The sequence below is a fragment of the Aedes aegypti genome, chromosome 1 (genome assembly GCF_002204515.2).
Source record: "Aedes aegypti strain LVP_AGWG chromosome 1, AaegL5.0 Primary Assembly, whole genome shotgun sequence".
Classification (NCBI taxonomy): domain Eukaryota; kingdom Metazoa; phylum Arthropoda; class Insecta; order Diptera; family Culicidae; genus Aedes; species Aedes aegypti.
Window position 1 is genome coordinate 218,129,208 of NC_035107.1, and position 15,603 is coordinate 218,144,810.

General features: G+C 39.3%; 1 protein-coding gene across 1 annotated transcript; it reads left to right on the forward strand.

The window, feature by feature from the left end:
* The first annotated feature begins 2,796 nt into the window (after nt 1–2,796).
* LOC110674322 (protein disulfide-isomerase TMX3-like) lies at nt 2,797–12,710 on the forward strand. The gene is given in 3 exon segments (XM_021838611.1): nt 2,797–2,834; nt 11,738–12,084; nt 12,087–12,710. Coding segments are annotated over 3 exon segments (951 nt in total). The 3' UTR covers nt 12,653–12,710.
* Nucleotides 12,711–15,603: the final 2,893 nt, after the last annotated feature.

A 15,603-nucleotide genomic window follows, 5' to 3' on the forward strand; every position in this document is an offset into this window, starting at 1 on the left:
CCCCACAAATTCATACAATACACCGTTTACCCACAGAAATGATAAGGGGCCTTTGGAGTATTTGAAAACTATCTTCTACTCACTTAGTATGGCCGTAGATCCAAAGGCTTTTATTCAATGGAGTCCTTGGAGCACCAAAAACATCCGTATAAATCAATGAAATATTCCGTTGATTTAAATGAATGGTTAAGAGACTGTGTCATATTAAAAAAAAACTACCTATAGACCATTGATCATGTTTGTAGATTCAAAGGCCTCTATTCAATGAAGTCTTTGGTGGACCTAGGATATCGGTACAAATTATAGCAATACTCATTTCACTGCTACATATAGATAAGGGCCTGTGCCATATCAAAAAAGCATCTATTGATAATTGGTTACGCTTGTAGATCCTAAGACCTATATTCGATATAGATCTTGGAGGACCTAGGACATCCACACAAATTATTACAATACACCGTTTACTCACATGAATGGTAAGGGGCTTGTGGAGTAAATAGAAAGTAACCTCTAATCTCTTATTACGGTCGTAGATCCCAAGGCCTATATTCAATGGAGTCCTTGGAGGACCTAGAACATCCACACAAATTATTGCAATACACCGTTTACTCACATGAATGGTTAGGGGCCTGTGGAGTAATTGAAAAGTAACCTCTAATATCTTATAACGGTCGTAGATCCCAAGGCCTATATTCAATGGAGTCCTTGGAGGACCTAGGACATCCGAACAAATTATTACAATACACCGTTTACTTACATGAATGGTTAGGGGCCTGTTGTGTAATTGAAAAGTAACCTCTAATCTCTTATTACGGTCGTTGATCCCAAGGCCTATATTCAATGGAGTCCTTAGAGGACCTAGGACATCCGCACAAATTATTACAATACACCGTTTACTCACATGAATGGTTAGGGGCCTGTGGAGTAATTGAAAAGTAACCTCTAATCTCTTATTACAGTCGTAGATCCCAAGGTCTATATTCAATGGAGTTCTTGGAGGACCTAGGACGTATATTCAATGGATTCCTTGGAGGACCTAGGACATCGGCACAAATTATAAAAATACTCATTTTACTACTATGAATATATAAGGGCCTGTGCCATTTCAAAAAAACATCAAAGGATCGCTAAATATGCCAGTGCATTGCAGGTATATATTCCAGGAAGTTTTTGGATGAACTAGAACACATGTTGTACTCACTTAATTACCAAAACTTGGATCTGACAATACAAACGCTACTTAAAAATATAACAATCTTCTAGGGTCCAGTATTGTGAGACATTCTTTTATATAGAAATGATAAATTGGCAAAACCTCGTTTTACGAACTGAGCTCCCTCGTTTTACGCACTGATTCAATTTACGCACCAACTCAATTTGCGCACCCCCGATCTAGTTCGTAAATTGAGGTTACAGTGTACTAATACTGACTTGGCTTGACTTGACTTAATGATACCAATCAGTGCGTATCGTACCTTCGTGCTGTGCGTACACGAATACTCTCTGCTCTTGGAAGTTTTTTTTAAACTACCTAAAGCAATAAAACAGCACTTTTCAGTGCTACAAAAATTAGTTATTTAGGCAACAAGTTGCAAAATAATGATTTTTTCAGCACGAGTTGTACATTTATCCAACGAGGCTCACCGAGTTGGATAAATACAACGAGTGCTGAAAAAATCTAGTTTTGCAACGAGTTGCCTACAACATTTTTTTCCTATTTCGAAAAATGCCATTTCAGCTGAATGAACTCTAAAAGCACAAACAAACATTTCAAGAGAACCCACATGGGCACACAACTATGCGAAGTATCAATTCAGTATTTTTCAATCACGTAGGCTGTGATAGGGGAAGGGGTGGTAAAATGAAAACCTCAAGGAAATTATCTTGTTTCTGATAGAAAAACGAGAAATTTGTATAGTTCTATCGCTTCTTCTTCTTCTTCTTCTTCTTTCTGGCGTTACGTCCCAACTGGGACAAAGCCTGCTTCTCAGATTAGTGTTCTTATGAGCACTTCCACAGTTATTAACTGAGGGCTTTCTTTGCCGATTGACCATTTTTTTGCATATGTATATCGTGTGGCAGGTACGAAGATACTCTATGCCCTGGGAATCGAGAAAATTTCCTTTACGAAAAGATCCTCGACCGGTGGGATTCGAACCCACGACCCTCAGCATGGTCATGCTGAATAGCTGCGCGTTTACCGCTACGGCTATCTGGGCCCCACTCTATCGCACAACATCAAAAATGGGGATGTGATCTATAGCGGCGACGTGGATTCAGACTAAAATAGCTAAATTTTCACATATTTTCATCGCTATCAAAAAGGGATGCAAATGTTCATTTTACCTGCACTATGTGGGCAAAATGAACAGCGGTTGGTGGTAAAACGAACACCATGCAAGAACGTGTGCAAACCAAATATTTCTGAAAATTTTCATTGCCTCACCGAAAATACATCCACTGATGGTTGTAACCCATTCAAAAAAAATTCTAAGGGTATCAGATTTGACATCATATCATAACGATATTTACCTCACTGAAAAACCTTAAGTCTTCCGAGCTAAAAGTTACGTCAATTCTAATTTTCAAACGTGGTTTTCTAAAATCTTTATTCTCGATGATATTTTCACTTCAATTGACCTACGTATCAACTCGAACACTCAGATTTATACTCTAAATCGTCCGTGCGTGATAAAAAAATCATCCAAATCTGTTTTTTCTCGGTAAAAGGCACGGTGTCCATTTAACCACCCCATTTTCATTTTACCACCACTTCCCCTACAGTAGTACCTACCCATGAATGTCACAAGTTTTCACGCTCCCATCGAAATCAGGTAAGACAGCACAAACAGTTGCTGACTACAAAATTTGTGTTTAATTCCAACATTTAATGTTGGATTCCAAATCAGAATCACGTGGTCATTCATAGAGAGAGGGAGCGTTTGGCCAATGATCACGGTCCATACAAATTTTATAAATTTGTGTATGGACAAATGACCACGAGGGGGAGGGTGTTGGCCAGGATTCCCAAAAAACTGATAACGTGGTTAATGGACAGCCCCTGTCGGAATCAGATCGCACAACGGATCTAGAATCAGATGCAATTATATTTGTTCTGCGCGGCATGTGAGGCGAGACGAGTCGAATGAGGGACAATTGTCGACTCGCTCCCTTTGGATTAACATTAGTCGCCTCACATCACCCGAGGTGAGAAGGGCTCGTCTCGACTTACACGCCGTGCAAATAAGCACAAATGGCATGAATGAACTGGGTTGTTCGGTTGATGCCTACCAAAACATTACTGAAAAGTATAACTTTTCAGCACCGAAAAGAGTGCTGAAAAGTAGCACTTTTCAGCACTGTTTTTTCAGTAGGAAAAAAAGGCCGTTATGTTGATCAACTTCTCAATGAAAAGTTGATTGATTTGCAACGGAATTGCAAAATAGTACTTTTCAGTGCTAAAATTAAAAACGGTACTTTTCAGTGCTACTAAAACAGTACTTTTCAGTACTATTTTTTCTACTATTGATCCCTTTACGATCCTTGTTTGGACCCGTGCCTTCGATTTTTCGTTGGACCCGTTGGTGAAAGCTAGCGATGGTAATCCTTATTGGACACCGTCTTGGGAAAAAACCTCTCGAAGGTCACGTCTTCTTTCGTTTATTCATTAAACATGGTATCAACAACTAACAAAAGGAAGGGTGAATCTCTGAATTCACTTCCTTCCAAAAAAGTGGGTTTTAAAACTGTCACTACACGTGGCAAGAATGGAAGAAAGGACGTTTTCCCGGAATTCGAACTTTCTTCCAAGGGTAAAATGGATAATGTTAGTACTTGCACCGAGATGAGCAATCAGTTCGATGCTCTAGACAAATTTTCCGAACACCAAATCGAAGCAGTCTCTATCCCAGGCTCTTTGATTCAAGTGAGGAAGCAAAAAGTGTCGCCTATCGTGGTCAGTTGTTCCGAATTTGGGGGATTTAGCGAGGAGATCTTGAACTCCGTTAGAGGAATCAAGGTCTCCTTCCAAATCGCAAAGAAAGGAGACTGTCGCGTTTAATTTTCCCTAGTCCAAATAATCATTAATCATAATGATTCATTATGAAAAAGAGAACCCAATCTGGCGTTGTTCGGAAAGGGCTTTCTCTCAAGAATATTATTTTGTTCACTTTAACAAAAAAGATCTAAATAATATTAAAGTTTAAGGAAAAGCTAGACTTATGTTCGATGTCCGCGTGACATGGGAACATTTCCAGAAGCAAATTACCAGAACCCCACTTAGTGCCGTCGGTGCCAAAAGTGGGGTCATGGTACAAAAATTTGTCGCATGGATGCTAAATGCATGATTTGCGTAGGTTCATCTTACGCCAAGGACGTCTGTCCAGTGAAGGAAGATACCGAAGTTCATATGCGCCAATTGCGGAGGCAATCATTAGTCTAATTTTTGGAATTGCCCTTCACGCAAAAGAGTCATTGAGGCTCGTGCCAGGCAGATGAACAGTAATATCCGTTACGATTACGGTCGTTTCCGGAATTTGCCTGGTAGAGTATCGAACAATGTTCATTTTTCAGTTAACGATCGCTTGATCAAGAATCATACCCATCAGGAAGATCATAATCATGCTCGTTCACAAACTAATTTTAATCCGTCGGGTAGCCGTTCGAATCTTTCAATTTCGAATGTATCAACCCACGGAAAATTCTTTACCAATATCGCATCAGGTAATTTGAACACCTCCCCTATTCGTACTATGAGTACCCATTCTACTTGTTTCAAATCAAATGGAAAAAAAATTTGGGGTGGGTAATGTCTGTTACATTACCGCGAGGTTGACGTAGAACTACGATGATTAATAATTTGATTTGTCATGTGTATGAATTTGTAAGTGTACTAGTTTTGTGTTGTTATTGACCGGATGAAGTTTTCAGAAGTTAACTCTTTTTGGACTCATTTTGGTAGTCCTAAAAAGAACCATTTGTCTTTCTGTGGTTCCGAAAACCAGTGTTTAGTGTTCCAGGAATAATGCCAGATGATTGAATTTGTTTGTTTGTTCGTTGCTTGGTTGGGTGATCGGTTTCTGGCTCCAGCTGTAGTTCGCCAAACTCCTCCAGTAGATTAGATGTTTGATAGCTCGGGTGCTTCGATCGTTAGAATCGATAGAATCGGTCCAGTGCTTTGGTCTGTAGCAATATCCATTGCATGAGCATTTAGGCTCTGTACATTGATACTCATCAATATGCAGGCTTGGCCGCTATGATCCAGTATTTCACGCAGTTCGTCTCAAAGCGTCACTAATCGATGATTGCCTAAGCGCTGCAGCTCATTCCTTAAGTCAACTATCTTGGGAGAATTACTGCCTTTGGCGTGATGGAACTTGAAAAAAGTAAAGTTTGTCAAAAATAGTCCTTGCAATGAAGTAACCCGCGACAATCCAACATATACCAATTGCTGATCCTGACTTTTGTCATAGTCGTACACGACCTCGGGGAAAGTTACACCTTGCGACTTATGAACAGAAAAAGCACAGGCACTAACCATCGGGAACTGAATGCGTTTGCATTTGATTATGCCGCACAGTTTGAAAGTAAAATAAAAATTCTCTATACAGGAGTGAAACTGGAATTTCAAAACCAAGAGCCTTACGTTGGCATGAAATATTTTGAACTCTAATAACTTTTTGCTGGTTTAACGAAATTCCTTGAATGGCACAAGAGAACGTTGATTTATAAATAGGGATGCTAGAGAAAAATTGACGTCATTTGCTTTCCATTCTCCGCTTGGATCGCATCTCAGCAGGAAATAGATCGTCTGGCTCTGACCGGGCGTGCTTCTCAGGCACAGACATCGATAGCGAAGGACCTCCCCGTTTGTCTTGCTTCGCTCAAATCAAACTGTCGAGCGAGCGAGAGAAGATGCCGTCCGAAGCCAAAGTCATCACCGCTGCCGCCGCCAAGAAGAAGAAGAAGGGGAAGCAGTCCACCAGGAAAATTTGCGGTCGAACTGTGAACACGGTCGGGCAAGTCATTCTCGCTTTGTGCTTCACCGCTTGTTTGCGTTCACCCAGCCATCGTCATCGCCGCCATCATCAGATTTCGACTTAAGCCCGGTGATCCACTACCTGTCACTAATGTGCGCCATCCACGCCACGAAACTTTCGGTTCGTCGTATAAGCAAATATGCTCAAATTTATACATTTGAGTTGAGGATTCCCCGTTTGACCATGGCAATCAACTGATAACATCCCGCAGTGTTATTTATCTGTAAGAGCATCAAAGCTAACAAAGCCATCGGCCCTTTTCAGGGCCATCAAATTAGTGGAAAAGAGTTAAAAGAGAAATATTTCCGACTTTATATATGACTAATATTCCTAAATCAGTTTCACAGCTTCATACAAAATTTCATTTGTCATGAATAATTTATGACTAAACGTTTTGAGACTGTAATCGCGGACGCTGCTGCAGTGCCGTCGGGGTGAGTGCTCAACATTCCACAACAATTGTAAAATAGAGTGGCATTTCCAGCAGCGTCTTTGATGTTCCATATTTTATGGGAACACTTTGATTAGGAAAATTATCACATGTTACAAAATTGCGACATATTTAGAATGCTTTTGATAAGACATTCTCATTGAACAATTGTAATAATTTTTTCACCCATGGATCAGAAATTTACCATCATAATAAAAAAAAAACTATTCATTATCAATAGCTCGTATTGAATATTTGGTTAATGTCAAGCCTTCCAGCAATTCATGTTCGACCAATTTCTCACGCATTAGCATTCTCCGCAATTTTCAAGTAATTCCAAGCCCAACACATTATTGGCACATACCCATTTCCCAGATTGGTCGATCAGAAAGCGAAGAGCACAAAAGGGAGGAGCATCATCTGCTATTCTGAGGTTATAATACATGCTTCCTTCGTCGGATTCAGTTTCATTCCAATTCCGCTTTCGAGCTGGTAAGAGCTCCTCCGAACTTGCTCAGCGAGAAGTACCTCGCTGCTAGAAATCTGCTGAGCTGTTAATCTTCAAGCTGCCAATCCAGCTTCTGGTTTGTGAAATCGCTCAAGATTTCTAGGTTGACCGATCCGCGCTTCTAAATTTCGACTCGTGGTAAACTCGTGGTCACAGCATCCAAGCTCAATCGGCCCTTTTCAGGGCTACTTTACTGATTTATCTATAATGATCTAAATATCGCGGTATACTATAATTTGGTTCACATAATTTACCCCTCATAATTACATGAATTTGAGAATTTACCGCTGCAGCACCGTCGGACCGTAATAACACCATACTACTCAGCATTGTATGGTATTTCTAAAAGCATCGTTGATTTATCATATAATGGGGGAACACTTCCTAAATTCTCGACTATGGAAATTGGAAAATGTATTAAAATTGCGACAGATTTTAAATACTGTTCAATAAACTGTTTCCTGACCAATTGTAATGAGCAACTATTGATCTGAAACTTTTCTACAAGTAAGTCTATTGCAAATGTCATAGTATATAAATCAGAACACATTGAACATTGATCAGAAATATTTAAAATTTGCACGAAAGCAAAACATGCGTGATTTTAATTTATTGTAAGCTGTTAAAATAATGTTGATATTTTTACTGTCCATACGAACGCGCATGTGAATTTTCCAAGATATGTAAATCCCTAACCAAGACATCAACTTCATGTATCTTATCCTAGATTGGTCAATCAGAAGAAGGCGAAGAATACGAAAGGGAGGAGCATTGTCTGCAATTCATTTAAGGGACGAATGACCTTTGGATTAAAATCCCTCTGTAACAACAACAGGATTCGGTTCATTTCATGTACACTTTCGAGCTAGTAAGAACTTCTCGTGATAAACACAGTATAGTTAGTAATATTTTTTAATGTGCTTACCACATACTTGCTATAATCTCTTAATTCATCTCGTAGCATCATACAATATCTGATTTATCACGAATAATCGACAATACGACAATTTGAGGATGGACCGAGAACGCTGCTGCAGTGCCGTTGGGATGCAATAACAGCATAATGCTCATCTTATACATCCCTTGCCAAGACATCAATTTCATATAGCCTATTTCTCAGATTGTCTATTGCGTTATAGACAACATGTAGAAAAATCAATTCAGATCAATAGTTGCTCATTACAATTGGTCAAGAAACAGTTTATTGAACAGTATTTAAAATCTGTCGCAATTTTAATACATTTTCCAATTTCCGTACTCGAGAATTTTGGAAGCGGGGGCCATGAATGGTCCTGGCTGGAAATATTCGTGGGGAGAAGCTCGACCCTTGGCTGCAGGAATTTCATTAACAACTCTTTGTTAAAGCTAAGTATGCTGTTTTGCTCAAGGAAAGTAAAGGAATTCCTTGACTGAATGGGTCAAGAAATTTCCTACAGAGAATCTCATTTAAAAAGACATTTCTTCTCAGCAGCGTACTGTGATCAGAAAAATGTGAATTCCTGGACCATTTCTGAGAAGAAATTTTCCACGCATCAAGATAGGCGATTCCTTTTCTTGTCAGTAGCAAACCAGCCTTAAAGCAGAAATTTTCCGAGGAAAATTCTGCTAAAAGTGAACTTTTTCAAAACAACTCTTTTTGATTGGAATATTTATTAACAACTCTTTGTCGAGTAAAATCATCCTTAAATAACTCTTTGCTCCATCGCCAAACCAAACCATTTCATTGAATTGGCTTGTTTAGGGGTATCCTGTTTTTTACATATTCTGATTCTTCGTTAATAACTGAGCCAGAATCCAAAGTTTCATAATTTTCCGTGCCCTGGAACTATTTTTAAAACAAGTTTGAATTTAGTATGGAAATCGCGTTTGAATCACCCCTCGGAAAGTTTTACTTCCGGACGAGCTGTCATTATGTAAATTGAAATGTCATTGAGTCGACGGAATGAAATCTTTTTTAATCATTTACTATATCAAAATTAAGATATTGAAGCGCAATAAAATCGTGTTACACTTAGAAAAATGTGCTCTTTCGAACAAGCTACAAGTAACTGTGAATTTTTCATCACTAAACAACCCAATTCATCAAGTACAAGAATATGAATGGTAAGGAGAGGCAGATGGTGTATATTTCGCTGGCGTTAGTTTCCAACAGGTCGCCGGTTGGCGCTGACTACTAATCCGTCCACTGAATGTTTTTCAGTTTTTGCTTTCGCTTCGTTTCGCTTCGTCACTCCGTTCGCTACTCGCACGCGATTGTTTATTGCTTTCGCGCTATTTTCGTTGAACTCTTTTGATTTTTCATGCAAAATGACCAACTTTGAAAAAATATATCTCAGTTATTTATGGACCGATTTTCACAGAATATCAGACATAGCTTAAATTTTAACATATATTATTGAGTGATTTTTCCAATCATACGTTGAAAAGCAGTAACGGTTTGACTAAAGTGGATTTTTGTGACGATTTTTTTATAATTGACATAACTAAACATATTGAAGGAATAGCTTCATGGTATCTTCAGCAAAGTTGTAGATTTTGACGAGATGAATTAGTTTGCTGAAGACAGTTTTTGTGTAAGGCTATGAGATTTTAAGATAAAAAGTTTTGAATTTTTCGTCGAAAATTACAGTTTAGTCAAACCGTTATTACTTATAAACTTGTGATTGGAAAAATTATTCAAAAATATATGTTAAAACTCAAGTTACATCTGATGTTCTGTGAAAGTTTCTTTCGAAAATATTTCCATAAATAACTGAGATCTAACTTACCAAAGTTGGTCATTTTGTATGGAAAATCGAAAAAGTTGCAAATGCATGTGAATAAGTTGGGGCCTTCCTTAGCCGAGTGGTTAGAGTCCGCGGCTACAAAGCAAAGCCATGCTGAAGGTGTCTGGGTTCGATTCCCGGTCGGTTCAGGATCTTTTCGTAATGGAAATTTTCTTGACTTCCCTGGGCATAGAGTATAATCGTACCTGCCACACGATATACGAATGCAAAAATGGAAACTTTGGCAAAGAAAGCTCTCAGTTAATAACTGTGGAAGTGTCATAAGAACACTAAGCTGAGAAGCAGGCTCTGTCCCAGTGAGGACGTTAATGCCAAGAAGAAGAATAAGAAGATGTGAATAAGTTCTCAGTTTATTCGACAAACCAGCTAAATATTTCATGGGTGCACAACAGCAATAGGGTAGCGGATCACAGGGATTTAGTTGAAATCTGGAAACGTAGCTCAATTTTGAAATCTTGAGCGATTTCACAAACGAGATTCTGGATTAACAGCTCAGCAGGCTTCTAGCAGCGAGGTACTTCTCGCTAAGCAAGAGCTCTTACCAGCTCGAAAGCGGAAATGGAATGAAACTGAATCCAACGAAGGCAGCATGTTTTATAACCTTGGAATAGCAGATGATGCTCCTCCCTTTTGTGCTCTTCGCTTTCTGATCGACCAATCTGGGAAATGGGTATGTGCCAATAATGTGTTGGGCTTGGAATTACTTGAAAATTGTAGAGAATACTAATACGTGAGAAATTGGTCGAACATGAATTGTTGGAATGATTGGCATTCCCTAAATATTCAATAAGCTATTGATAATCAATAGTTTTCTTTATTATGACGGTAAATTTCGGATCCATGGGTGCCAAAATTATTACAATTGTTCAATGAGAATGTCTTATCAAAAGCATTCTTAATATGTCGCAATTTGGTTACATGGGATAATTTTCCTAATCAAAGTGTTCCCATAAAATATGGAACATAAAAGGCGCTGTTGGAAATGCCACTCTATTTTACAATCGTTGTGAAATGTTGAGCACTCACCCCGACGGCACTGCAGCAGCGACCGCGAGTACAATCTCAAATGGTTGAGTCATAAATTATTCATGACAAATGAAATTTTGTATGAAGCCGTGAAATTGATTTAGGAATATTAGAAGTTAGAAATAAAGTCGGAAATATTTCTCTTTTAACTCTTTTCCACAAATTTGATGGCTCTGAAAAGAACCGATGGCTTTGTTAGCTTCGATGTTGTTACGAATAAATTACACTGCTCGGACCAGCAAAACTCAGGGGGCTTCTGGTATTTGCTCCTAACGGGATTACTTCTTGACCACCAATGATGATTTCATCACGAGTCGAAATTTTGAAGCGCGGGTCAACAGCTCCTCGGCCGATGAAATTTGCGGCGGCGATGACGATGGCTGGGTGAACGCAAACAAGCGGTGAACCACAAAGCGAGAATAACTCGCCCGACCGTGTTCACAGTTCGACCGCACATTCACCTGTGGACTGCTTCCTCTTCTTTTTCTAGGCGGCGGCAGCGGTGATGGCTTTAGCTTCGGACGGCATCTTCTCTCGCTCGCTCGATAGTTTGATTTGAGCGAAGCAAGACAAACGGTGGCGTCCTTCGCTATCGATGTCTGTGCCTGAGAAGCACGCCCGGTCAGAGCAAGCCGATCTGTCGCCTGCTGTGATGCGAGCCAATATGAGAGTGGAAAGCAAATGACGTCAAATTTTTTCTAGCCACCCCTATTTATAGATTTGCTTGAAATCAACGTTCTATTTTAAAACAGTTATTGAACTATTTGGACAGGTATTTAGGATTCAGTAAGTAAACGACATGAAGCTTTGATGTCTTATCTTTCGATTGAGGTGCTAATCAAGAAATTTCGTTAAGCCAGCGAGAAGTTATAAACGTTCAAAATATTTCATGCCAGCGTAACGCTCTTGGTTTTGAAATTCCAATTTCACTCCTGTATAGAGAAGAAAGACGTACTTCTACGTCAAAAAAACCCTGCCGACCGGACAGTATCGACATTCTGAAATCCAACAATCCCATATTCTTCACCTATGTCGGCAAACAGGATGGAATTCTGTGGGATATTTTCTACAGTGCAGCGGAAGTCTATCGACCGCATAGTTATTTCTACGCAACTTCAGTGGAGATAGCCAAGAGACATTTCGACATTGATACCGTGCCAGCGGCCTTAGTCTACAAAGAACGAAATCACTTCTACTTCCCATACTCGGACAACTTCGAGTTGATCGAACCTGTTCACCTAAACGAATCCCTGTTCAGATGGGTCAATGAAGAGCGGTTCACGACATTCCCGAAGGTAACCGGAGCAATATTCACCACATCCTACAAACTAAGAAGTACCTCGTGCTGGCCGTGGTGGAAGAGAACAAGCTGAGCGAGATTGCCGCCCATGAGCAGGAGTTCCGCGATATGGTGGAGATATTCGTCCACAAGAACAAACACAAGTATCACAGTCGCTTCCAGTTCGGTTGGGTGGGAACACCCGATCTGGCACACTCCATAGCCATGGATAAACTAGCCACGCCGCATTTGATAGTGCTGAATGCTAGCACCAACGAGCACCACATACCGGAGGACGATCCTCTACAGTTGACCCCGGAGGCTATCGAACTATTCTTGGATAGTATTCATAATCAGACCGCTCCGGCCTTCGGCGGAAACTCGCTTCCGGTGCGGATCTATCGGGCCTGGTTCGAAGCCAAGCACTCGCTGTACGAGATGTGGATGGGCAATCCGGTGCTGACCTCAGTTCTGTTCGGCCTTCCCTTGGGCTTCCTCTCGTTGATACTGTACTCGATCTGCTGTGCGGACATCCTGGACGCCGAGGAAGAAGAGGAGGAACCCAAACACGAAAAAAAGGAGTAAGCTGTTCCGGGACTCGGTGTCATCCCTGCTTTGGAGCATAGTATTGGTAGTGACATGAGCATAGTAACTAGCCAGGAGGATTGCAATTCCCAAATGTGAAGTAAAAATTGAATCCGTGATTATAGACGATGATCTGAAACTCTTGATCCGCCTTAAAAACGTGAGGAGCAGGCAATTTCAACGCACTCGCGATCCTGCTATGAAGATTATATGGCAGGATTTGCAGAAAGAAATCAAGAAACGTTTTGCAGATTTAAGAAACAAAAATTTTGAAAATAAAATTTCTCAATTGGACCCTCAAAGCCCTTTTGGAAATTACCTAAAATTTTGAAAAAACCTCAGAAGCCAAAACCGGCATTGAAAGAGGAAAACAAATTATTACTAACCGATTGCGAAAAAGCTCAGAAACTTGCTATGCAGTTTGAAAGTGCGCACAATTTTTATTTAGGACTTTCTAGTCCAATTGAAAATTAAGTTACTCAGGACTTCGAAAATATTCTCAATCAAGAGAACGTTTTTGAAAATGCCTGGGAGACTGATTTGGAAGAAGTGAGAACTATTATTAAAAAAATCAAAAATATGAAAGCTCCTGGCGATGATGGAATTTTCTACATCCTCATCAAGAAACTTCCAGAAAGTAGCTTATCATTTTTAGTTGATATATTCAACAAATGTTTTCAATTACCATATTTTCCTGACAAATGGAAAAATGCTAAGGTAGTTCCAATTTTAAAACCAGACAAAAATCCTGCAGAAGCTTCTAGCTATCGTCCAATCAGTTTGCTTTCCTCCATCAGTAAACTTTTTGAAAAGGTTATTTTGAACAGAATGATGGCCCACATCAACGAAAATTCAATTTTTGCCAATGATCAGTTCGGATTCCACCTTGAACATTCGACCACTCACCAACTTTTACGTGTAACAAATTTTATCCGTACCAACAAATCTGAAGGCTACTCTACTGGTCTTTCTCTTCTAGACATAGAAAAAACATTCGACAGTGTTTGGCATGAAAGTTTGATTTTAAATTTACCCCTCTACCGGCAGCATCATTTTTTACCGCAAAATTAAAAATCATATCGTTATAACTTTTTTGTTTTTCAATATTTTTGCACCGTATTTTCACAAGTTCTCGAAAAGCTCTTCTAGTTTTAGGATCTGCGTTGATATTGATCATTGGTCATCTGGTTTTGAAGATATTCCAAAATTACTTGGGGGACCGACCCGTAACCAGAACCCCTCGTTGATTTCTTAGGCTACAGAATTTTAATCGTACTCGGATATTCACTCTTCGGAACAATACATTAATGAGAGTATGTTGTGAAAAAATGAAGCAATTTGGTGCAACCGTCTTTAAGTAACGAGCATTTAGGTTTCTGGAACCACGCTGGCCAAAGAAAAATCTCATAAAACAACACATCGTAATTTTCAGATATCTCCAAGAATTCTTGATTGATTTGTATGATTTTTTCAGGGTAGCTCCTTATTACCTGGCATAATAAAGCCCACATTTTATTTTTTTGATAAATTGATCACAAACAACATGGCCGCCAAAGACATTTTATATGGAGAATGTCGGTCCTCCAAGGAACATCGGAATATCTTTAAAACCAGATTACCCATTATTAACATCGATGCAGATCCCTAAACTAGAAGAGTTGTTTGAGAACTTGTGAAAAAATGGTGCAAAAATATTGAAAAACAAAAAAGTTATAACGATTTGAATATTTATTTTGCGGTAAGAAATGAAGCTGCCGGTAGAGGGGATAAAAAACGTTAATTTTCCAACATACATTGTTAGAATAATTCAAAGTTATCTGTCAAACCGTACACTTCAGGTTAATTATCAGAACTCCAGATCTGAAAGACTTCCTGTAAGAGCTGGTGTTCCTCAAAGCAGCATTTTGGGACCAATATTATACAATATTTTCACATCTGACTTACCTGAGTTACGTCAGGGATGTCAAAAATCCTTGTTTGCGGATGACACAGGCCACTCCGCCAAAGGACGGAGCCTGCGTCTCATCTGTAGTCGATTGCAAAAAAGTTTGGATATTTTTTCCTCATACTTGCAGAAATGGAAGATTTTTTCATGTTCTTCCAAAACTCAACTAATAATATTCCCACACAAACCAAAAGCTCTTCATTTGAAACCTTCAAGTAGACATGTTGTCACGATGAGAGGAGTTCCAATAAATTGGTCAGATGAAGTTAAGTAACTAGAACTCATACTAGATAAAAATTTAGATAAAAACTTTCAAAAATCACGTTGAGGGCAATTCAAATGTAACATATATATAAAATTTCTATATCCACTTATTAACAGAAAATCGAAACTTTGTCTTAAGAACAAGCTTTTGATCTTCAAACATATTTTCAGGCCAGCCATGTTGTAAGCTGTACCAATACGGACTAGCTGTTGTAATACCAAGAAGAAAGCTCTGCAGAGAATTCAAAATAAAATTTTGAAAATGATTCTGAAGCTTCCTCCCTGGTATAGTACCAATGAGTTACATAGAATATCCAATGTTGAACCATTGGAACAAATCTATATAAATAAAAATGGAGTGGTGTTTGTATGTCACGAAATAACTTCAGAACGGGACACCCGATTTGCACAATTCTTTCACTGTTGTCTTCTTGAAGGGCTCCGACGTGTTCGTGTGACGAAAAAGTTTATGGAAGTTGTGGGAAAGTTTGGTATAACAGGGGAATACTAATATGTCAAGTTGTGTGAGAGGTTCCATTACATTTTTCAACAGCCTACTTGATGGCAAGACGAAGTTTGCCGGGACCACTAGTGTCAAATAAAACAATTAATAATTTCAGGCAACAATCGTTACAATCTTCTATTGCCACGATTAATGCGTTATATGTTTAGGTAAAGTTCTTCTTCTTCTTCTTGGCATTAACGTCCCCACTGGGACAGAGCCGGCTACTCAGCTTAGTGT